General features: G+C 45.9%; 1 protein-coding gene, 1 long non-coding RNA gene and 1 pseudogene across 6 annotated transcripts; 1 reads left to right on the forward strand and 2 right to left on the reverse strand.

Moving 5' to 3' along the window:
* Positions 1 to 467: 467 nt before the first annotated feature.
* LOC120712318 (EVI5-like protein) lies at positions 468 to 8,497 on the reverse strand. 5 transcript variants are annotated; one of them, XM_039998079.1, is made up of 9 exons: positions 8,281 to 8,497; positions 4,064 to 4,254; positions 3,454 to 3,649; positions 2,889 to 3,059; positions 2,688 to 2,804; positions 2,166 to 2,363; positions 1,665 to 1,724; positions 1,472 to 1,570; positions 468 to 891 (listed from the first exon to the last, which is right to left on the reverse strand). In XM_039998079.1, the coding sequence occupies exons 2-9, from the start codon at positions 4,204 to 4,206 to the stop codon at positions 733 to 735; spliced, it is 1,143 nt and encodes a 380-aa protein (XP_039854013.1). In that variant the 5' UTR covers positions 4,207 to 4,254; positions 8,281 to 8,497; the 3' UTR covers positions 468 to 732. The 5 variants fall into 5 exon arrangements, 4 of the variants coding, with proteins under 4 accessions (XP_039854013.1, XP_039854011.1, XP_039854015.1 ...); XM_039998081.1 differs by lacking the exon at positions 8,281 to 8,497 and adding an exon at positions 4,984 to 5,190 and having other exon boundaries at positions 532 to 891; XM_039998078.1 differs by lacking the exon at positions 8,281 to 8,497 and having other exon boundaries at positions 532 to 891; positions 4,064 to 4,213; positions 4,253 to 4,904.
* On the forward strand, positions 6,320 to 12,745 carry LOC120713421 (annotated as a pseudogene).
* A 7,879-nt stretch (positions 12,746 to 20,624) lies between these two features.
* On the reverse strand, positions 20,625 to 23,223 carry LOC120712319. The gene is made up of 2 exons (XR_005690845.1): positions 21,746 to 23,223; positions 20,625 to 21,281 (listed from the first exon to the last, which is right to left on the reverse strand). It is a non-coding gene; the product is annotated as an uncharacterized LOC120712319 (long non-coding RNA).
* Positions 23,224 to 25,061: the final 1,838 nt, after the last annotated feature.

Consider the following 25,061-nt stretch of genomic DNA (forward strand, 5'->3'; position numbering starts at 1 on the left):
ACATCTATATTTTGAAATTTGTTCCACACAAAAATTGTTATTTTGACTCTACTATCATAAAAGATAAGAGTATCCAAAATCTTATCAAAAAAAGACAAGATAATATCCGGATCATTCTAACAAAAGACAAGATAGTATTCAGATCCTTCTAAAAAAACAAAAGATATTTTTATAATTTTACACTATGCATTGGTTTATGTGTCTGTTCCTAAACGTTCAAATATTATGAGATGGAGAGAGTAGATATTAGGATCATGGACTTTGTGGACTCGGTGGTTACGTGGTTGTTTAGGAATTTTGTTCTAGCACGTTTCCTTTCGTTTCCGCCTGATCAATTAACTGAGAAGAGAGACCAAGACTTTATTTACTGGATGGAAAAGAAGAAAAAAGCACTGCGATTCGACATTGGTAGACACTGGCAGCATGTATTGACAAACTAGTTGATAAATGAAACATTCTCACAGAGAAAGCATCGAAACATCTCTCTACTGTATCTATCCATCCATATCCATATGTACGTGCACTTGTCCAGAGATGAAAGCAACATCAGGAGCTCCGCTGCACCCCCATAGTTAAAAGGAGTTACACCTCTTCCGTTTATGAAAGCACTGTAATAGTAACTAACAAACAGAGCAACAAGAGGATGAACGAATGAAGGCCATTCTTTCTGTACAGTGTACATACAAGTTACAACAAGGTGTTGCTTTGTTTTACAACAAGAGATCATGCCTGTCATTTTTTGTCAGCGGTTAAGTTAGATATTACGCGGCTACCAACCCTGCTCATCGTCTTCGATATGAGAGCTTGGTGCCGCTTGATACTTGAAGTTTCACTGCTGCCCTCCGGCCCCTTATGATATTCCTTCTGAAGCTCTTCAAGACGACTTGACACCTGGACAATAGAAGAGCTGGCTGGGTGATTTCCGCAACTGGCAAATGAAACAATTCATTCTAAATTTGCTCATTGACTCGTCCAGATAAAATGGATGGAGCTTACTAGATTTTCTTTCATGAATGTACAAAAGTGAGAGTGAACACGCAGTCATAATTAGCTAAGTTTGGAAGTTCAGTGCTCTATCAGAGCAGAACTGAGACAAAATAAAAAAGGTAACAGTGACAGCATGTTATGATGCAAACTAACTAGGCACCACAGTATAGCTAGCAACAGAAGCATCAAAATTACAGCTACATAAATAAGGTTATTGAAACTAATAGGCTAAAAGAATCATTATATACCAGAGAATTTATGTCATTTTTACCACACTGATGTGTTCTATACGTCTATAACAATACAAACAAGACACATAGTTGTAACAAAGCAGAAAGCAACAAATGGAAATAGTTTCAGGAAATGGCACATAACAACTTTCAGTTTTTTTCATGATGGGGAAATTCAAAGGAAGAAACGAAGCAACTTGCACAAAAAAAACAAGTCACAAACTATATGATTTGTACAATAAGAAGTTTATTACCTTAAATGTGAAGGCAATTGGCAATAATACATCTGGATCAGTTGCCTCCTCAGGGAAATTTCTCAAGGCATGTAGGAACTTCTCAAAAGGTAATTTGACCTGACAGTAGGATAGCAACTCAATTCAATATTTCAATATTTGTTTTAAATATGCCTTTGAGCAAAACGCGACAGAAGACATAAAAATAACTCACCAAATCATCATGACAGAATCGTAAAAGAGCCAATCCTACTTGGAAAACAACCTTAATACCCTGTAAGCATCAACTAGCAATCAGAAACAGCAACTATATCAAAAAGTGTCAAAGTAAACAACATAATCAGTTTATTTTTAGACTTGCCCTACAGATTGGTAGAAGTAATTAAAAACCATGAGAATAACAGTATAACGTAACAAACAGTAATTCTATCTTATGAAAGGAATAGACATTCATGTATAAAATTATGATTGGACTTGAAAAGTGTGTCAAAAAAGGAACCATACGCACTTGCATCATTAAATGACCATTCAAGAGTGGGAATCCGTATTATTCAACTAAATCTTAAGTCAAAATACATTATGCAAACTAGTGGAATTTCCCAATGAAAGGAGTCTCACAGATATAAAAAGTCATACTAATTATGAAGCAAGAAAGTCAACTAACCCAAGATACACTCTAAACTGAAATACCAATATGGTGGAATTAGATTCTAACCTCATAAAGAAAGACATCCCAAACTCTAAGAGTAAGATGAAATGGGAAGGAATATGAGAAAACTGTGATAAACCATTGGCTTGCATACATGCTTGGGTTTATCATTTCTTCAATAAAGTGTTGTCCCAATTTTGGCATGTGCTCAATAACTAATTTCTCAAACTGAGACAGATATTGCTGCACAAGTGGCAAACCAGCCTGTTGCAAGGGTAAATAGTATCAGTAGAAGATTACAGTATGCAACTTTACTCAGGAAAAAAAGATGTTGACAATTTTGCTTCCCCTGCATTTATTCACTCAAACTGAAGTTGGAGACTGCTTGCAGAAGTACATGTAGCCATGAACATAAGGAGTACATTTTATATAGTAATTTATCATTTAGATACATTAGATAAGATATGAAATTCGTACTTGAGAAGATATGATATAAATTAAGGCCATGAAACATGCATTAAGTTCATTAAGCCCTAAAACTGTATCTACTGGAATCCAAATCTAATTCCTCAAGTTCATTTCAATTACCTGATACAAGCCTTCCATTGGTGCATGGACAGCTCCCTTCAGCAAGGCAACTAATAACCAGAATGCATCCTCCTCACTCATATAAAGAAGCAGCAGCCCAGCTAAAAATCCCATTCCCTGTGAAATAGTTGTGTAAATAGCAGATATTACTCCATAGAAATTTGTTTACCCAGAATTTAGGCTTGCGTAGTTAACACAAACCTGCACGTATCCAACATCCCTATCATAGACAGAGTATGCTTTCAAAATGTTATACAAGGATCTTTGACCCGGACCATGTCTTTGTTGGAAGAAAATATGAGATGGAAATGTACGTGATATGTCGCGAATAATTTCCAATTCCGAGGCCGATGTCTCATATATCACTAGCGTCTGTCCAAAGGATAGAACAATTATGCAAATAAGATTGATTAAGTAAGAATGAGAAAAGGCAAACTATAATAGAAAGCAAAATGGAAATTAGGCCAGTAACTCCTTCGAAATTGCCACACCTTAAAAAAGTCAGGATTGTGTATGATGAAATGTACAGATTGCAGATCAAAATGCACTTCAACAGGATCCAGTATTCATTTGATTGATGGTCTTATTGTATATAATCTCCATATATCTCAGATATTTTTCTTTCCTAATAACAGTAGTACGTTTTAGATGAGCTCTACCTAATGCATTATGTGCAGTTTCGCTGTTTCTGAATCTAGTATAACTAGGAAAACCAAAACGGTATAAAATTCCAAAAGAAGTAAGAAGAAATTATCATAATGGGTACCTCATAAACCCCAGGGTTCATTAGCAACAGATCTCGGCTTCCTGAAATCAACTGCCAAACAAGCCCTCTAAGACAATCAGGAATTCCTTTCCTTATTCGCCTTTTGACCACATGAGGGTTCCTTCTAACATAGTGCTTCCAGTCACTACCACCAACACCTATCATCTTCCTCCATTTTCTTATCCTTCTTTCCTCCCTGTGGTAACAGCAAAAGAAAAATAAAATAAAACACCTGTGTAAGGTAGCTTGTTTTAGAGAATTAAAAATAAGGTGCAGTAACTGATTTCCGCAAGGAAATTCATATGACAAAGAATGATAATATAGTGTTGGTGGCATTGAAAAAGATAGTAGTAAAAAGGAATGTATTAGAACCATTATCTTGTTACATGCTGAAACGGCCAAGACCCAAGCTCAAGCACATAAATCTATAAGTAACAGCCACTACAACAAAGAAAGTAATATCCGGAATGATTTTATTACAACATATATATCTTGTTAACATATTGAATTGGCAGAAAGTAAATTAATCAAGGAAGGTAAGATGACCCCAATGTATCATATGGTCACATGTGTCCATAATAACAGTTAAGACTTGTATGGCATTTCATACCTCTCACGTTCATGTATGGATCTGCCTTTTGGAAGTCCATCAGGTGAGCCACTTTGCTCTGGCTTTATAAAACCAAATCTGTCCACACCGCGAGAAGGAGCCGGTCCTGGTTCAGTGTCGTCGATTGCTTTCTTCTTATCCATTTCAGTGAGTATGTTCGAACAAGCTGTCCATATATCAAAAATTGTATCCTGCCAATTATTCAAAGAAACCATCCATTATCATAAACCTCTCATCACACGAATTAAACATGAAGCAAAGCAGAATCTGCATACTAGAAGACTGAGCAAGTGGAAATAGATAGAGAACAAAAAGGTGGTTACTGGTTACATGATCTCCCGTGGCTAATACTATCATGATAGCAAAGCACAGCATCGTCTTTCTTTCAGTGTCATCACTAGATACAAACAGCGCACGAATTGCGGTGAAATGAACATTCATCGTACAGCAAAACCGGACCCTGTTGACCAGGACAGGCTTAGCTAAACGAGCACGGAACCCCAGGGGGATGATAAACGACTTGAAATCTCGGTCTCTCCGCACTGCATAATCCCATCGGGGAGCTAATCCCAGACCCAATAGTGGCAAGCTGACAATCCAGAAATATTGAATCCTCTACCGCAATAGTCCATCTCATCAATTCCACAATGCAGGTGACGGCCCGCCTACCGCCCACAAATCCCCCGCAATCCTAGAATCCGTAACCACACGAAATCCCCCCGAGACCCAGCGCGCGGCGGCCCACCCCGATGAAACCGCCACCGGCGCCATCCGAATCGGGCGCCCCGGCGGCACCGAGCTCCCCATTCCCGCGGCCCGGAGCCCCGCGCGGCCAGAAGAGAAGAGGCCCGGGCAGGGCATTCGCGATTCCAGCGGGTGTGGGAGGGGAAGCTAGAGGAAGGAGGGATCAGGGACCGGACCTGCTTCTGGCGGGAGGCGCGCGGCCGGAGCTCGGGGAGGGGGAGGAGGAGGAGACCGAGACGCCGCGGGAGGCGGAGGTGGTGCGCGGCGATTTCGTCCTCGGTTCCGCGCGTGGGTTCTTCGGGGACCGCGATCTGGACGTGGAAGGGACTCGGGATTTTTTTTTCCTTTTTTTTCTCTCTCTCCTTTCGTTTTCTTTCCCTCTCTTTTTTCCCCTTTCTCTCTTTTAATTTGTTGGCAGATCTACTGTTTTCTTCTCTGAATGAACGGGCTTAGCTAGAATTAATTAAATGACGCAGCGACAAATTTCGCGAAAACCTTTTGCACTTTTGACCACTAATTTAGAGTATCAAATAAAGTCTAGTTATAAAAACACCTGCAGGACTCCTGGTAAATTCGCGAGACCAGTCTAATAAGATTTTTGACCGCACGGTTAGAGGATGGTTACTGCAACATCACTGTAGCAAATCATGATTAATTACCGCCATTAGATTCGTCGCGAAAAATTATACTTATTTCTAAATTTTTTTTACAAATAGACTATATTTAGTACTTCATACATATAAGATTTTTTTCGCAAAATTTTTAGCTAGAAATCAAACCTTTCCATGGACGACCAGTTCCGAGAAGGCACGGCAGGTTTGTGTATTTTTTATTTTTTTGAAAAGTTCCGGGAAGGCACGGCAGGTTTGTGTTTGGCTCTACCCGCAAAAAAAAAAAGAAGCCGTGCTACGTTATTCCTTTCGGGCTACGGTGCTTAGCAACAAATCCACAGGGACTTCAAACACAGTGCTCTTAAAGTTTTGCGGCGACTTGAAAGGACTCAGAAGATCGGAGAGAGGGTGGAAATTGGAGCCAAGTTATTTCGGATCAGAGCTCAAAACTGCGTTGAAACTTGAAACCACTGGATCTGAAAATTGAAGAAACAGAACAAGATGCGATCCATTAGCTTCTATTCTCAACCAGTACGGAGAGGAAAGAAGCAAAGCAAAACAGAGGCTGACGCCATGAAGGATCTCATGACCGACATTTTGTTCGGCTGTGGATCACGGAGGGGCACCGGTGCTCCAAAGGATAGACAATAGAGGCGCGGGAGGCAGTTTGGGTCTTTGGGAAAGGATCGAGATGGAAGGCGGCGTGAGACTACCCGCACTGGGGGACGGTAAACCGTCCGCTAGTATCATTTACCGGACCGGAGGGCTGCAGCGGGGCACGGTAAAAGCTACGCAAGCGTCCCGGACGAGCACCCCTACGCTATTCCTACCGCACTCCCAGGGCAACGCCATCACGTGGGCCCCTTCCTCCGCCGCAGCATCTTCCAACCACCGCTCACTCATGCGGTCGCGCCAGCCCGCGGACCTCGCTGGAGACAAGGAGGGAGACAAGGGAGAGGCCGCCCGGAGGACTCGCCGCCGCCGCCGCTCGGGGTGCCGCGCCGACCTCCGCCGCAGGAGTCTCCCGGAGCTGCTGCTGCCGCGCGCGCCCCACCCCGGCCAGATCCGCCCGAGCTCGGCGAGCTTGACGCTGCCCGGAGCTGCTGTCGCGCGCCCGAGGTGCCACGCCGGCCTCCGCTACCGCCACCGCGGAGCGCCGCCCGGCCACGAGAAGCAGCTCCAGCGCCGCTCCGCGGGGCTCGCGGCCGCTGCCGCGTGCGGGATGGGGAGCAGAGGCGGCGGCTCGCGGACGGAAGAAGTAGAGGAGGTGCGGCACAGCTTGCTCCCGGAGCCCTCCGCCCCGCCGGCCACCCTCCGCCTCGTCCTCGCCGGAATCAAGCCGCCCTCCGCTCCGCCATGCGCCGCCTCCACCCTCCGCGCTCCGAGCAGAGCCGAGGAGCCCCATCGAGGCCCGCCCCCGCCGTCGCCGCGCAGGCCGCCCCGCCGCGTGTGGGGCTCGAGCAAAGCCGAGGAGCCCCGCCGGCGCGCACAGGGCTGCCCCGCCGCTCCGCAGGCCGCGGTCCCCTTCGACCGCGCGCTCGCCCGCCGCTCGCGGCGGTGCAGCACGCCCGCGGAGGCGCGGCTCGCCCCGCGGCCCCCGCTCGCAGAGGCGCAGCTCGCCGGCGGGGGAGGGAGGCGCGGGGTTAGCCGGAGGAGAGGCCAGAGAGAGTGGGGCGAAGAGATGGGCGAGCTCAGCCATGGAGGAGAGAGGAGAGGGAGATGGTGCAGAGGTAAAAAAAAAGAAAGAAAAAATCTGACGCGTGGGTCTCATCTGCTGGTAGTTGATATAGAGTAGACATACAATACAGAGGATGAACGAGTGCAGCAAAACTGAATATAAAAAAGAAAATCTTGATGATTAGAATGAAAATATTTTTTTAAGAGATGGATTTAGAAGACGATGAGTGTGGATAGCCTGACAGAGGGCATGAAACGGTGCGGGATGGGGTCCGACACACACCAGTGTGCAGAAAAAATGAACCGTGAAAAGGATCAACCAAATTATCACCACTGTGGCAGCCGAACTATTATTGTGAAAATACAAATCGAACTCCTAAGACAAGTCGACTCGTGGTGAATAAATTATTGTGCATGGGTGGCCATTAGCCCCCACCTCCCACTTCTAGTAAAATAATAGTATAAGTAAAATACATATGGTCGTTGGCTGTGGATGAGCCGTTGCCACAGCCAGACTGCTTGCCTCCATAGCTCCATCTATGTATACCTATTTCTAGGCCCTGTTTAGTTCACGAATTCTTTTAGATTTTGTCACTTTAGTATTTTCGTTATTATTTAGCAATTAATATTTAATTATAGACTAATTAGATTTAAAAGATCCGTCTCGTATTAATCAATTAGACTATATAATTAATTATTTTTTTAATTATATTTAATGCTCCATATATATATTCAAAGATTCGATGTGACGAGTGCTATAGAAATTTTTTTTAAACTAAACCGGACCTAAGTTGACTTTTGGTACGTCAAGAATCACTGTCAAGTGGGTCCCAATGTTGAGTTTCGACGTTAAGCAGAGTTCCCTTCGTCCTCATGTATCCGTGACCGATTTTGTTATTCAATCGGATAGACTCCAGAAACTAACGAGAAACAAAATCCACCAATCAATCACTAACAGGGGTGTGAGCAAGCAGGAATACAATCAAATCAAACCACGGTGACAAACTTACATCGATTCAAATCGAAGCAAAAATAAGCATCAATTACGATCAAAATCCCACCTGCAGCCATGCTGCACAAATCGCAGCAAAACACAAGGAAATTGAAGGACCAATCTAAATCCCACCTGCAGCCATGCCAAAGAACCAATCTAAATCTCCTAGGAACGGCACTTCAACAGCTCACCTCCTTTGTCGTTGGCTCGAAGGGCTCGAGTCTAGAAGGAAGCTCTTTGAGTCGAGCATCGCGGGACAAAGTGGCCAAGCGAGATTAGGGCGGCTCGTCGGAGTCGAGCATCACCCGTAGCGTGGCTCGTTCACCAGCCTGCTAGAGCTTGGAGGGCGGCGGCCGGCGGCTGTCAGCCGGGGTAGCCTTTTTTTTTGTTGAGTGGGTCAGCCGGGGTAGCATTATGGCTAGCAAAGGGACAGTGTGGGTGGATGAGTGGCTTGACTTGAATTGCTAGGGTTTGCAAGCGTTAATGGGCTTGGGCTATTATTGGGCTTCTTGGCGAAGCTTACCGCCTTGAGTCCGCCCATGACTGACGATACTCCTCCTAGCGTACCCGGGCCGGCTGCTATCTCTCGGTGCAACCAAACAACAAGGGCACATGAGGTCCTGGGTTCGACTTTCCATGAGAGCGAATTTTTTAAAATTTAATGGCGTTTGTGCTTTCAGTGGTAGGCGACATTCTCGTCGACAGTGGAGCATCTGTGGTGACTTCGTCAATCTCGAGGATTTGCCGGCTCTGTCTCTCGGAGGTGCTCATAGAGATAGGATTGCATGCGTGTATTTATATGAATGAGTGTGCATGCATGTTTGTGAGCGTCTGTTTCTGTACTGTGTTTCTAGAAAAAAAACAACAAGGGCACAACTTGTTTCCGATAATACCGATGCCATTTTCGTTTCCGATAATATCGTGTCGCTTTCGTTTTCGATGAAAAAGTACGAAAGTAAAAGTGATGGAGTCTTTCATCGATCGTTTCCGACTGTTGTCATCCCTAAGCACCCGACTGTTGTCATCCCTAAGCACCGGTATGCGTGCAGTGCATGTGCACCATTTGCCAATGTGCGTGATAATTGAGTCTATAGCTTAGGGGAAGCTATGACATATTCAATATATGTGTTAATGTCATTTCTACACACTCGATTATGCCCTCCAAATGATAAAGCATTTACTGCTTCAGCTGAGCAATTGGGACACGCGCCCACGCCTGCTAGCGTATCTGCCTATACAAGCTGTGCTCAACAACTCAGGTAGCAGCGGTGCTTGTGTATATAGATAAAAGGTAGAGATGGTCAAAATTATAAGAATTTTTTTATAGCAAATATGTAGAGATCCACTAAGTGCAATGACTAATAAAATATATTGACACATAAAAAGCTTCTATAAATTCCAAAAGACGATTATGCAATTATATGTATGCATATGATCTTTACCCGTAGCAACGCACGGACATGTTTGCTAGTATATATACATACATGAAGTTTACACATGCAAATATTCAAACTCACACATATCTACAATGGAGCACTCTTCCTCGTCTAGTTTCACAAATCTTATGAATTCCTCAATCCCGAGCTCATATCCTAAAAACACAAACACACAACAACATGGTTTCCAACCATCAACCTATGAGTTTTTCTCCACATCAATATGATCCCAGGTCCTTTCCACCTTCCTTCTACCCACAAAATTTTAATCCTTTTGGAGTCCAACCAAGTTATCATCAGTTCCCTTCCTCAAACTATCACCATGGCATTTCTTTCCACGACAATTTCTATGGGGGTGATATGGCTGCCAATCCATCATCACCACCAGGTTCGTGTTGGTGCTTCAAGATGTCAGGACTCAGCTTCTTCAGTAACTTCTCCAATAGCTCCTGCAGAAAATACAAATAAAGATCCAATCAGTGTTGAGAATGGAGTGATGCTGGTTCAGACGAGGAAAAGATAGGTGGCGTATGTTTTGGTCTGAAGAAGACAATCTGTGGCTGATAAGTGCTTGGTTGAACAACTCGAATGATCCAATTGATAGCAATTCAAAGAAGGGGTAACATTACTGGAAGCAAGTTGCAGATGAGTACAACCTATATGCTCCAAAAGGAAAGAAGAGGACAGCAACACAGTGCAAAAACCATTGGAATGTAACCAGTGCACTTGTTTCCAAATTTCATGGATGTTGGACAGAAATATCAAACACATATCAAAGTGGCCAGTCAAATCAACAATTTATGGAGATGGTTCATGAAGAATACAAAAAAGTGAAGCAAACAGAGAAGCCTTTCCCATTTGAGTATTGGTGGAGAGTGGTGAAGGATGAAACTAAATGGCTTAATCAAGATGTGGCTGCTGTCATTAGGAATAAGAGAATTAAGGTGTCAGCATCAGGAGCTTATGCTTCCTCTTCAAACCAAGACACTGAAGAGGCACGAGAGATTGTCTGTCATCGACCACAAGGGCAGAAAGCAGCAAAAGAACAGAGAAAGGGGAAGGGGAAGGGGAAGGGGAAGGGGAAGGCATGAAAGGGTCGTTTATCAGGTGACAATGTGGGACAATTTAATAACCTGCAGGCAAGAAAATCAGAGGCAATAGAAAATATGGCTGCTGCTACAAGGGAACATGCTCAAGCCCTAGTAACTAAGGCTGCTGCAGGTAAAGAGAAGGTGAGGATGAAAAAAATCAAGAAATTTACATGAGGATTGACACCTCATTATACAGCGAGGCACAAAAAGCACACTGTGCCAATATGTTGGACTTATTTTCTACTGAAATTTATGGTAGAGATGTTTAGGTTGAATGGTAGAGCTATCATGCATATGGTTGTTGTAATGTCATTATCTAACTATTGTAATGTACACCAAGACAGTGCGTGTATACTATCATGTAGTTGTTGTAATGCTATTATTTAATTATTGTAATGTCCACCCAGACAGCGGGTGTATGCTATCATGTAGTTGTTGTGATACTATTATCTATTTGATCTTACTTTCAATTGATGTTGGCTTTGTACTACTTTGTCACTTTTGCATTTAGCTGTTGGCTCCAAGATATTGATATGAAAAAGTATAATATAATCAAAACACACATTTATTAAAAATTACTAATGCTACTAAAAAACTAGCTGTTGCAAAAACTAGCTGTTGGAAAAACTAGCTGTTGGAAAAAAAAACTAGCCATTATAAGGTTGATCTACAAATAGCAGGGTGGAGGTCTCTTCATCCTCAGTCCTCACATCCATGGCACTCCACATCCACTCTACTACTATCCAACCACATCCACTCTACTCCTATCTAGCCACATCCACTCTACCGCACTAGATCCAGAAATGTCCACACAACCTAGCTCCCAACTGACAGCAACTTTGATGTCATCCCATTTAACTTGGTTTGGGACAACATCAATGATCCGGTTGAGGCTCAGATTGAAGACCAAATTCGATCCCAAATTGAGGAAGAGCAAAGAGGCCCATCAAGGCAACTTAGAAGGTACATAAGAAGAGAGTGTCAAGATGCTAAGAATCGATTAAAGGCTTACTACTTTTCAGAAAATCCAATGTATGATGATACCCAATTTCCTCGGAGCTATAGAATGAGAAAGCATCTATTTCTACACATTGTGCAAACTCTTAGTGAGTGGTCTCCAGTTTTCCAGTAAAGAAGGGGTGCTTTCGGTAACCTTGGATTTTCACCTTTACTCAAATGCACTGTTGCTTTGCGAATGTTAGCATATGGAACATGCGCTGATATTTTTGATGAGAATTTACAAATAGCTGAAACAACAGTCATTGAGAGCTTAGAAAATTTCTGCAAAGGTATCATTGAGTGCTTTGGGCCAAAGTATCTAAGAAGACCTACCGCAGAAGACATTCAAAGGTTGCTTTATGTCGGAGAGGCTCGTGGCTTTCCTGGTATGTTGGGAAGTATTGGCTGCATGCATTGGGAGTGGAAATATTGTCCAGTAGCATGGAAGGGACAATATACTCGCCGGGATCATGGAGTACCCACTGTCATGCTTGAAGCTGTTGCCTCGCATGACTTATGGACATGGCATGCCTTTTTTATTTGGTGTGGCTGGGTCCAACAATGATATTAATGTTTTAAACCAATCACCATTGTTCATAGCACAACGACAAGGGATAGCTCTGGATGTTTACTTTACCATCAATGGTAATGAGTATGACATGAATTATTGTCTAGCAGATGGCATATATCCTGAATGGGCAGCATTTGCAAAAGCATTTAAACTGCCTCATGGTGAAAAACACAAGTTAGATGCTCAAAGGCAAGAATCAAGAAGAAAAGATATTGAGTGCTCATTTGGGGTGCTGCAGTCTCATTTTGCCATTATATGCACACCAGAGCGTGTGTGGCAAGCACAAACTCTTGGTGAGATCATGTATGCTTGCATTATTATGCATAATATGATTGTTGAAGATGAGAGGGACTCTGACGAGGGCCGCCATGACTACAACTATGAACAGAGTAGCTCCCCTCAACCACTGAATGCATATGGCCAATGGCCAATTCATGGATTTGACAGGGTATTGTAGATAGGTGTGGCTATTCGGAATAAAGATATGCATCGACGACTCAAGAACGATTTGGTTGAGCATATATGGCAAAAATTTGGAGGCAACCAATCTGAGCACTAGTTAGTATTTTTTTCATGTACTGCATATTGTATTCCTTTGAAAGTATTTCATTCTTTATGCAATGTCAGTGTACTGCTAGTTCCATTATAATATATGTACCAGGGGAATATATCAGGTGCAAACTAACCATTTCGTGCAAACTATGCAAACTTCAATCTGGGTCATCAGATCAACATCCAAGGGGAGGGGCGTAGGGAGGTGGAAAGGGGGGATTTGCAAAAGTGTGATTACCCAATCCAAGGTGGGGGGTTAAATGTAAAATTACCCAATCTCCATGCCTCTTGGATGTTGATCCGGTGGCCCAGATTGAAGTTTGCATGGTTTGCACAAAGAGATTGGTTTGCACCTGATATAATCCCATGAACCAGATGCTATTTTTTATGAAACCATTTGTGAAATACATTCAAATCGTAATTATCACAGTAAAAACACATCAACTCGGTAGATGCTTGAAAGAAGGAGGCACCTTGATGTACATGTCGTGCCTGATGTGCTACCATCTTCCCTCGGCCCGGCAACATCTTCATCCGCGTATGCCTAGCTGCAGAGGCAATTTAGCCTGTGAGCGCCAAATCCTCGAGGTCACCTGGCGCCTTGTCCCACCTTAGCCCCGTGCCACTCCCCTTCATCAGAAACCCCATCGACGGGCACGCTTCCGCACCGCACCCTATCGTCCGCGCGCAGTGCTGCCGATGCCGGACCCGGTAGCCTGCACGAGCACCGAGCGCAAGCGGAACAAGAACCATGAGTGCCCCAAAGGAAGATCTGCTCACATCCGCCGCGGACTGATCTGATCCGCTCTTCTGCTTGGCCTAATTTGAGATCCATCACCTAATTTGGGGGGAGGGGAGAGAGGAGAAAGGAAGGGGAACGAGAGAGATGGGGGTGCTGCAAAAATGCTGAGGGAGCGAATATTTCCGTTCGTTCGCGGGAGAGGGAGGCCGCCTCTTGGTTTTGCGATTTTTTTTTTCACGCGAACGACGCGAACATGGCAGGAAGGTTTTGTTCGACTCGTGCTGTCAGAGCCATTCGAACCAGCACTGGAGCTAGCCTAATCATCGGAAAAAAGTGGGTTGTACAGGTCTGTTTCTTTTATCCGGTTGTAACAGCCCAAAATATAGATGGCTAAACGCGTTCAGCCAAATCGGCGGTCCGAGACACAGCCCACAAAAGCACGGTCAGGTGCACGTCGTACTCGAATCAGCACGACCTGATAGGATGTGCCATGCTTGGGTTGTATGTGCGGCATGCCAAGGGCAGCCTAGCCACGGCCCATTTAACCAGATGGCCCAATCAGCCCATTTATATTTTCCCTCCCTGGTATAAAAATCACATCCCTAACCTTCTAACGAACTGCCATCGCTCCATCCCTTTACCTTTATCTTGCTCCACGCCACGCCCACACGCCACCTTTCTGCCTGCCGCCAGCCTCCGGCCTCGCTGCACCGCCTCATGCTTGGGCTGCCGCTCATCCATCCTCACCATGCCATCCTCCACCCTGGTCGATGCTCCTCCACCCTCACCGCGCCGCCCTCCACTTCAGCTACTGCTCCTCCGGCCTTCCTGTGCCACTATCTGCTTCGGTTGCGTTTGCTCCAACCTCACGGCGCCACCATTTGCTTCAGCGGCCCCTCCTCCAGCCTCTCGCACTGCCCCTTCTTCTACAAGCACTCCAACCAACCATCACCCCTCCAACGCTCGGCCGACATGGCCACAGGGCTCGCTGGCTGGCATGGTCTGTCGTGTTTGTTGGCCCAGCCTAGCACGATTCTCTTTGCCTTTGAGTTGTGCTTGGGTCATCAGGGCGGCACGCGTCGGGCAGCCTAGCAATGCCCATGCTGGAACGGGCATACTGTGAATGGTCCTTGCCAAGACGTGCCGTGCTGGATCGGGCGGCCTGTTTAGACGTGCCGTGCTGGATCGGGCGGCCTGTTTGGCCATCTATAGTTCAAAATAGGTGAAATTTTAGTAGGCTCACAAGTCTTCAAAGGTGCACTTTCTGATTCGGTCTAGACTCTGGAAAATTTAGGGGCTTGCATTTACACCGGTTTTGGGTTCAAAACAGAGCTTCCAAACAAGCCCTAAGGAATTTTTATCACCCATCCTACTTCTATCCATCTTACTAGACGTTGGATGTAGGGATGGAAGCATATCAGATTCACACGGATATGGATTCGGATATCTTGAATATCCATGTTCCTGTTTTATCCCTTTTTCCATCCCCTAGAATGCAAGTAGATCGGATTCACATGGATTCGGATATCTTAGATATTCATTTTTCCGTTTCCTTCCTATTTCCATCCCTAATTGGATGTGGAATGTGGGCGGTTTTTCATTCTGAATGGAACTTATATCTTTAGTATTGTAGCAGGGGCAATACTTACATACATCTAACTAATATTCCATCTTAAGTTCAGACTGCACGTACCATGCTGGGCAAGGACAATGTTACTGCAGCATAAGCTGACACCAAATAAGTAGCAATAGTTACAGCCTATTGCAATGCATACACATCCTACAGAAAAGAACTAGCAATCTTGCAACCATTCCTTATGGTGGTGGTGGCTTGAGTGGAGAGCGGTACTAGAGAAGGGATATGATGAAGAGAGAGATTAAATATTTTTTTATTCGATCATGATCCATCTTTAAATTTGAGGTGCACTGGAGGAGATTCTTTCTTAAGGTGTTGCTGCATAATGGCTATGGTCTATTCTTGTAGCAAAATTGATTGCTTAATGCCACCTTTTAACACATATTGTAGCTACCCTGTATATTGGAGCAAAATTTTCTATGGGTGATACCAAGCACCAAAACCACTATATGTTTGGTAGGGCTTATTTACCTTTGGCTTCATCTGTTTTGCGCAAAATAAGGCACTGTAGCATGGAAATAATTTACGATGCTGTGGTTTACATATATTTTTTTGGTGGGTTTGGACCGTCAAGATAATTCTGGTTTCTTGTATTATCGTTGTCGTCATTATCTCAGGCGAGCATCCCGCTCCACCATCGTGCTCCGTCTGCAATGGCTCCCACGGATGCCGCCCCCTCCCCCCCAAGAGCACACAATGCCCCCTTGCCTCACAGCCCATTTGTCTGCCTCTGCTGAGTAGGCCCCCGGCTGCTTAATTTCCGCCTTAACTATGCAGCCCCAGAACTATGCAGCCCCAGAACCCAAATCCCAACCTTAGAGCGCCGCCATCATCAACACATTGACAGCTTGGCTTCATCTTTACTTCGATCCTTGATGCCGCTTCTTTCAATTTTTCTCTTATTTCATTTTTAGATTTTAGATTTCTTTCCTTTTATTTTAATAAATTGTGCTTCCACCCAACTCTCCTTTTTCTGACTGATAAGTGGGCTCTCAACCCCTCGTGATGACTAAAACAAGCATGGCACGAGCCTAGGCCGTGCCTAGGCCGTGCCGGCTCGGGCATGTTGCAGATCGATCACACATGACCAAAATAGTGGGCCACATGCCGTCCGAATGCAGGATTATTCATCTTCAGGAAGAAATTACCCAACTTATCTTTCACTGTTTGAGATTAGTACTAACTTCAACAAACGGATGAGATTAATCTGGCGAAAGAGTAGGGCTGAGCACACACACTGGATTTGGGGTGAAGCTGGACACGTGTCGCTATATAGGTGGCTGTTGTGCATGTGTGGATCTAGAGGTTCCATTTGGAGTTGTTAATCTCATTTTTCTTTCAAACTATAAGCGCGTTTTGGATTCTGTTTGAACCATGATGTTACTGAGAATTTATACAACAAAATAAGATTCAATATGATATATTATATATCCTTTTTAAAATCAACATTTGAAATACACTCTTTACATTTGAATATACGTCATCAACATTTTGAATATATAGTTTCAACATTTTCATATAAGATGTTGATCTAGTTTATCCGTTTGTATAAATGTTGGATCTGACCTTTTAAATTGTTCACTATATTAGATTAATATTTTGAACATATTGGTCATAAAACCCATATTGTTGTGGGCTTTTTAGGGTACCACAGCCGGGTGGTGGAACGCACCCGCCTAATCCCAGAGGGGGTGTACTCGGGATTGCGCGAAGCGATTAGGCCTATCTAGCTTGGGGGCAAGAACGCAAGAACACACGAGGATTTTAGAGTGGTTCGGGCCGCCGGAGCGTAATACCCTACGTCCACTTGAGAGTAATATTGCTCTAGTGTCGGTGGATGAGTCTATCCTCTGCCTTCCAGTCCTCTTTTTTGGACCTGAGCCTTTCTCTAACGGGCGTCTCCCTTTTATAGAGCAAGGAGGGCGCGTACACAGGTGTTGGACCCCGATAGATGGGTCCAACAAGGATGTATACTATACCAAATAGACACTAATGGAGCTACAATGATGGAGAATCTCTTGCCGGATACACTTCATCGTCTTGTAGACTCTCTAACCGAGGGGGGTCTTCTCCTATCCCATCGGCGAGGCGCCCGTTGAGGTAGTGTAGGTTGCGACGTAGACTGTTGGCTCTACTGCGTTGGCGTTATGATACTCCGTCGTCGAGTTGTCGTGTCTAACTGGCGTGCGTGGCGTGGGCGGTGCCAGAGGCTGCACCGCGCGCCTTGGTAACGCGCGGTCAATAGTACAGCCTGGCAAAAGCCGTCTCGGGCTCTGCTGTGGCAGAGCGCACTTACGTCTACCGTATTCAATGCGGTAGTTTGGCGTGTCTTCCCGGGGAAGCGCTGCGCCCCTACGCGGGCCCGCACCTGCGGACGTGTGGCGGCTTCGGACCCCGACAGGTGGGGTGTCTGTTCTCTCCCCGCTAAGGGGTCCGGATAGTATTTGGGGTCCGGGACCTGGCGCGCCAAATGTCGTGGTGTGGCAAACCACAGCCAGGTGGCGGAAGGCACCCGCCTAAGCCCAGAGGGTGTGTACTCGGGGGTTAGCTAGTCCTAGTTCAATCTTGCTCAAGAACACGATGAACACACCAGGATTTCGAGTGGTTCGGGCCGCCGGAGAGTAATACCCTACGTCCACTATGTGATGTATTGCTTGGGTTTGGAAGAGCTTGGAGCTGAGTCCAGCGAGCGTCTGGGGTGCTCTGGAGAGCTTGTGTCCAACCTCCCTCGTGTACAGCGGGCGCCTCCCTTTTATATCTTAAGGGAGGCGCGCACATGGTCGTTGGTCCCCGACAGGTGGGCCCAACGATGTAGTATAAACTAAGTACTGTTCATACATTAAGTGTCGCAGGCGAAGGAGATCTCCCTCCTGGATTTCCTTGCCTGCTCCCGGAATCCTCCGTCCGGCGTGTCCAGGTGCTGTCTTGTCGAAACGGCGCCGGGCGTAGCCAGCGGCGTCGCCTGCCACGTAGCTGGACGGCTGTGTAGCTTGCCGCGTAGGTGGCATGATGGAAAAGTGTCATGCCGTCGTATCCAATTAATGTGGCAGACGAGCTCTGCGTGGGTGCGGCGCAGGCAGCTGCACTGTGTACCTTGGTAATACGCGGTCCACAGTGAGGTCTGAAAAAGGCTGCCCCGCGTGCAGCGGGTGCAGAGCACGCCTCAAGCATCCGCATTAAATGAGGTAGGTGGGCGAGTCTTCCAGTGGAAGACTCGTGGCCGTGTCCTGCACCTGCGGGACACGTGAAGTCTCCGGACCTCCCTGGCGGTATGCTGGCTCTACGCGCATGGGAGGTCTGGGCAGGCGCGGGGAGGTCCCGTACCCCTATGGGGGTCCGGGCCCTCGGCCGTTGGTTCGGAGCTCCCCCTCCTCTTGGGACACGTGGCATCACCGGACCCGTCCCAAAGCGGGGAGCAGGTCCGGGGCCATTGGCCCGGTGGGGTAGGAGCCTGACCCGTGGGGCCCGGCAGCTCCGCCCCTTATGGCGTTAGTCACAGATGACTATGCGAGTCCTGACTTGTTGCAGTAGAAGTGGGTATCCCTGGTATAGGGTATCGACACATACCAACATTAATAAATTATTCACGCAGCTTGAGGAAAAAAGAAAAAAAAATGCATACTTGCCACCCGGACGGGTCTCTATCTATCTTCCGCTAGATAGTTAGTTATACATCTTTGATTTATCAGTGGCCCAAGTGTGCATCTAGAACGGCCCATTAAGCACAAATGCATCAGAGTTATTTTTTGAAACTTCAAATGCATCAGAGTTGCTACGCCTTTTCTATGTGCGCAATAAAAAAATAATATGGTTTGCTACTACGATGACACTGCAAAGTTTGCATGAACTTCTGCGGCTAATAAATATACTATAAGCCCATCGTCACACAAACATGTACTTTTTTTTATCGCTCGTTTTCTTAATCCTCTTTGTCGCTCTTGTCATATCCTTAAAACTAAACTAGTGATGGGTGGTATTTAATTTTATTTTTGCAAATGAAAACATGTATAATTGTTGAGATACCATATTCAACATTTCAAACACTGGGTTCAACATTTCATTAAATCTTGTTCAACATTTTGGCAAATATAGTCCAACATTTTACATGATAGTGTTGAAATGGTATATTTAAAATGTTGAAATGGATTATATAAAATGTTGCACTAGCAAATAAAAAATAAACTTGTCATATTGGGTCTCATTTTGTTAGTAAAGTTCTAAATAACACCGTAGTTCAAATGGAATTAAATTTGGATGAATCACTAGAGAGAAAATCAATTTTGAAATTTGAGAAGCAAAAGTACAAATCGTCCAGCAATACACCTCGGCATAGGTACTGGCGTGTATGGACAGCGTACGAATGTCCTATCTCCGTCCATGTGCCAATGCATTCCGTCTCATCCATCCAATTAATATTACACGTGAATCTTAAAGGGAAAGATATGTAAATAAATATCTTCCAAAAAATATATAGGAATCCTGCACCCAGACACCATTGGTTAGCTGGTGGCTACGGGAGCTCCTATCTACCTTCTGGTAGGTAGATAGATAGGCTATCCATCTTTAATCCAGCAGCAGTCCAGCTAATATATCTGATAGGCCCATAGCAGTCCGGCAAAATATCCGGTGGAAACCAGGTACTCGGTGGAAGCGTAGAAACCAAATTTCAATCCGTTAAATACAAAATGTGCGGTCCAGATGAGCTCCCGACCAGCCCAGCACATTTTGACGAACAGCCCCCCCGCGCTCCACTCGAAGCATTTCGCAGGAAACACCCCATTCTATGGACTATACTAGAAAGGCCGCGCAGCAAGGCTGCGCGAGACCTGTATTGTAGCGTTTGATTGGATTATATAAAACTTTATTTGATAAATAGAAAAAGAACGTACTTAGGTTGATAATTTTTTTAAGCTTGCAACATGTGAGACGAATTACAGTGCTGTCTCCAGCTTGCAGCAACAACAGTAAGAAGGGTAACATCGGAGGGGTGGTGTGGAGAAAGGCTCAGCAGTGGCAGTTCTACTTAAATCCTGAAGCCAATTATGCTGGGAGGCCATAAAAATTATGCTGGCTGCCCATAAAATTTAAGGGGTTAGCTCCCTTAAGTGAGGCAGACAGCAAAGTAGAAAACGTTTACTTGCATCTTGTATACCCAAATGATCATCACAAAACGTAAATTCAAACCTATATCTCCAATAAAGAAGTCGAAGAGTCTTTGCCCAGTTAAGAATTGTGAAAGGAAATGTGGTAATAAATGCTAAAAAATCAAGGCTAGATACTGGGCGTTTTGTGGAGAACCCAGTCAGTTAAAGATGGTTTTGTACTAAGATTATAACTGAGAATGATATGATCATTAATATTTTGGAAATATTATAACTTAGTTTGTTTCTAATCTAAATCTCTGGAAAGGCAAATCTGAATGTGCATGACATCGAAATTAGAGAAGCCACCAAACACAATATCATCTAGATGAAAGATCCCGGTGCACTTTTAACAGAGAACAGGAACTCAAGTTTTAAGCAAAAATTTTGCATTCTTGAAAGTTGAAGCTCAGTATCAAGCTAGCAGGTTCAGCAAATATCCGACATACCAGACAAATGATTTGCGTAGTGCAAACCCTGAAGAGGGACCTATAAGCAGGCGTGCAAATTCTCTGCTATTTTCACATCCAGCAATCCAGTAACAAATCCCCCAATGGGAGATATGGATGGAAAGAACCTATTTACCTTGAGCCGCAGAAGATGCCCAAGCGCTGCGTCAGAGGAACTGAATGCTGAAGATGGCAGGAGCAACCAACCCAGTGGACCACAGGGCAGAAGAAAGCAAGATGGCATGGAGTAGAGGAGAGGAGGCCGACATGACGGAGACGTCGAGGAGAGATCCGGCGTGCCGGCAGCCGGGATCCAGTGCTTGCCGCCTCTAGGCTATCTCTGCTGGCCTGCATAGCGTTTGCATCGCCGACGAGTGGAGCAGGAGCAGCCAAGAAGCACGAGAGAGCTCTGTAGCGGCGTTTTACTGCAGCCGCCGGCCGGCGCGCGCATCCGGCAGGCTCTGTGCCATCAGCGGCTGCTTGCACTTTCTTTTTCGAGCTCACGCTTGTTCGCACCAACGAGCTTGCCGATTTGCTGCCCGTTCTTCGCGGATGTCCCATGATGAGCTAAAATCCTGGAGATCAATCACAAATCGAATTAGATTATGGCTGCAAGTGGGAGACAAGAGTTCCTCACAGGTTCTTACTGTAAAATTTTAGAAATATAGCAGCATGACCCACACACAACATACTTCCTACCATCTGGGTATTAGCCTACCAGATCAATTTTGTATTACTGACAGAGAAATATTGCTTCAGTGAATCTATACTATAGCACTTGTTAACAAGGCCGATGTTGCATAGCTTACAATCTTGGGGCAAAGTATTGTGGCTGTGAGAAGCCTTATCCCAGTCACAATATTCAGTAATATCATGAATTGCAATTGAGTAGGAAATCAAAGAGAACCCACAGGCTTCACGAAGATCCTATAGTGAAGCATTCAACACAGCTAAAACCTACAGCAATTATCCTATGCTTCCTTCAGATACAAAAGCCAAAAGGAGCGACTAATTGCTAAATAGTATTGATTGAATCCACCTGATGTTCATGGTTATGCTCATGTTCACATAGAAGGCCCTGTCCCTGGCAGCGGGACTCTGCCATTAGCAAAATCTGTGCTCTCCCGCAAAGGGAGGGAACCTTGTCTCCGGCATGACAAATCCACAAAGAGATTATCACCCTGTGGTCTACAAGTGTTAGAGAATTTTAGCCAATACACAGATTTTGGAAAGTGAAAAGTCCGATGAAACTGCGCCTTCGTTTTTTATAAATCTGGTGTAAATTTCTAGGGATTTCACAAAAGCGATGCTCTGCCATGGTTGTGAGTTGTGACAACTACTGGATTTATTTATACTGAAAAAGGTTGAAAGCTACTACTGGTATATTTATTTATCCTGAAAAAGGTTGAAATCTATCTGATAATTTTATTTATATCCTGAAAAATGGTTGAAAGCTATCAGATAATATTATTTATATCCTGAAAAAGGTTGAAGCTTTTAGAAGAATAAACCAAATCGACAACCCATGACAAATCTAAATCTGAGGCTGAATGCAGGAGGGCATAACAATTTTGAGATCTACCATGAGCAAGAGAACAGAATAGATTTCCTTCTGGAAAATAGAGAGAGAAGAGAGGAGATGCAGATAAAAGCAGCTGGTGACCTTCATCATGCGCTGGTTGAGGAGCTTGACGGTGAGGACGACGCGGCAGCCGCTGGCAGGACGGAGGAGCCGAACTCGCCCTGGCCGATCTTGAGCACGCGGCTGGAGCCGTTTGTGGCGCTACTGAGCTCTCTTCTCCAGTTCTCCTCCGATAGCTCATGAGCGCTCCTCGTCGGCGTGGATGCCGAGGCGGTGAATGGGGCCTTGCTCCTCTGCCCGCTAGAATCGGACCCCAAGCTTGACGATTTTGCCGGCGGCGTCGACGAAGGGACCAACAGGCTCTGGGCCAAGCTGCGCGGTTGTGGGAGAGGGGAGTGGAAGAGGCGCGGAGGGAGTGGGCGGCGGCTGCGGGAGGGAAGGGCAGCAGCCGGCGGTCAGCCCGCGGGTGAGGGCGTCAGACCCCTGCTTCGTGCTCCCTCCGCCCGTGCTCCGTGCCCCGTGCTCCAGGCCGGCGGATCGAGCAGCGCACGCGCCTAGCGCGGCGCGGAGGGCGGTGGCGGCCGGATCCGTGCGGAGGAGGGCGATGGCCGCCGGATCCGCGCGCGGTGGCCATGCTGACGGCGGCAGCAGCAACAGCAGCTTCGGGCGCCGGCAAAGCCGTGACGAAGGGGATAAGCACACGCCGTCGGCCGCCCTAGCTCCATGCGCCGGTCGGATCTGGCGCCAGCGAGCCGCGACCAGGCGGCCGGATCTCGGGCCGGCGGCGGGCGAACGGCAGCAGCGGCGCGCGCGCACGCGGCGGGGCTCGGCCGGCGGCGGAGCGCTGCGGCGGCGGAGGCCGTTTCCCTGGCCGTTGGATGGCCCGATCGGACGGCCGATTTTTTTTTGAGTGGCGTGGCGCAATGAGAGGCTAGGGAATGACCCACGAATCGTGTTTTACTAGAATCAACGCGCGGCGTTGCCGCGCTTGTGCTTTTGCTAGTACTGTAAGCCCATTTATCTACCTGTTTAATGATAGTGAGTAAGCGTTAATTACTTGAGGACATGAGAAGTGAGCTGAATCATTTCAGGAAACTCTTGTCTGAAATAAGCAAGCAAGGTAAAAGCTATATCTCTGGTTTAATGTCAAGTGTTGGGTCATAAGTTGTAATATAGAATCAAGGATTGGCATGTGAAGATGAATAAGTACTACAATTGCTTCATTTCATATATCGAGCATATTGAAACTCAGTTTGATTTGTTCCATAATGCTGTTTTTGGAAACCATGAATACGAAGATCTAATGTTGCGTTGCATAAGTTGATAACTTTTTTTTTATTTTACCAACTATTTTTGCACAGAGAACGAAAGATCAATCACTACAACAACATAAGATTAGTGCAGAATTCTATTGCAACCTTAAGCTTTCATTGACTATAATCAAGCAACACAAAATATAACAGTCTCCATGCAACACTTTATTTAGCATATAAAAATGTCTGAACAAAAAAACATAATTAACGTCAAGCTTCCTGATAGGAACTGAATCTGAGGCAACAGTAGTATGGAGCTCTTGATTAATATGTTTCAAATTATTCCCAGAGCCTTGGTATATTTGATAATATCCTGCTGGCAACACTGCTATGACATAAATATTAAACATGAGAAAACATGAGACATTCATCCACAACTGATGAATTAACAGCGAGGAAAGGGAAAAGAAAATGCAATGATCTCTGTTGAGCTAACTGTTATTCAAGTAGCAAGCAGGCAGAGTACCGCTACTACTGCATCAAAGCTTTGATCTTTATGTGCAAGAAATATTTCACAAATGGGCATCTCGAATCACAACAAGCAGCCACCGGGAGCAAAGAATTAGAGATTAGGAATTGAGATTGCAAAAATCACAAAGATTAATTTCAGATTGGAAATTTAGGGACATGCAATGCCCTGCTCTCCACGGAAGTGAGAGCAGCTGCATCTTGACTCTTTAGTAGCATTTCGTCATACAGTTTATTTGCACAAACATGGCTCAGCTGTCGCTTGGACAAGCAGCCGCGCTTGCCCCGCCGCTCGGCCGCCCGACGCCCTGTGTCTGTATCCGATAGTCGACGCAGAGGATGCTACTGCATACACTGATCCTTCTCCTCACGATGCTCAACGTTGTCTTTCAGAGGGGAGGCAATGCAGGTGAGGTGAGGAGCGCAACCCCAGCAGAAGCAGGGACGACGCCGTGTAAACTGAAGAAGTGAAGATTTAGAGCAGCAGGGAAGAAAGGGAAGGGGACATCGGACAGAAGCAGCAGCGAGGCTGCGAGGGTCATGCTACAGATTACAGCAAGGAGAGAAGGTGGCGGCGCCCGTTCATGTTGTTGCTGTAGCCTTCTCGATGCCTGCGAGGCGGAGGTGAAGGGAAGGGATGGAGGATGGCGTGCTTATCGGATGGAGGAGTGGGCGTTGCGGCAGGCGCGGAGCAGATGGCCGTGCGCCGTGCGCCAGAGGCCGCGCCGGCGTGTGGATAGCGCAGCGGTGCGCGCGACATCCTTGGCGAGGAGGCGGGCGAGGATGCGACGACGGAGGTCGTCGGTCGTCGGGGAGGCCGCTGACCCTGTCAACTCCTTCGATGTCACCGGGATCGAGGGTGACGGAGCAGAAGAGGGTGGCGGCGGCGGAGACAGGTGGTGCAGGGAGCCGGAGAGGGTGGCGATCTATACGGGAGGTCGTCTTGCGGAGCCTCCGCCACCGGCATCCCTCTGCCTTCCACGCTCCTAGTC

This window comes from Panicum virgatum, chromosome 6K (assembly GCF_016808335.1).
Source record: "Panicum virgatum strain AP13 chromosome 6K, P.virgatum_v5, whole genome shotgun sequence".
Lineage (NCBI taxonomy): Eukaryota > Viridiplantae > Streptophyta > Magnoliopsida > Poales > Poaceae > Panicum > Panicum virgatum.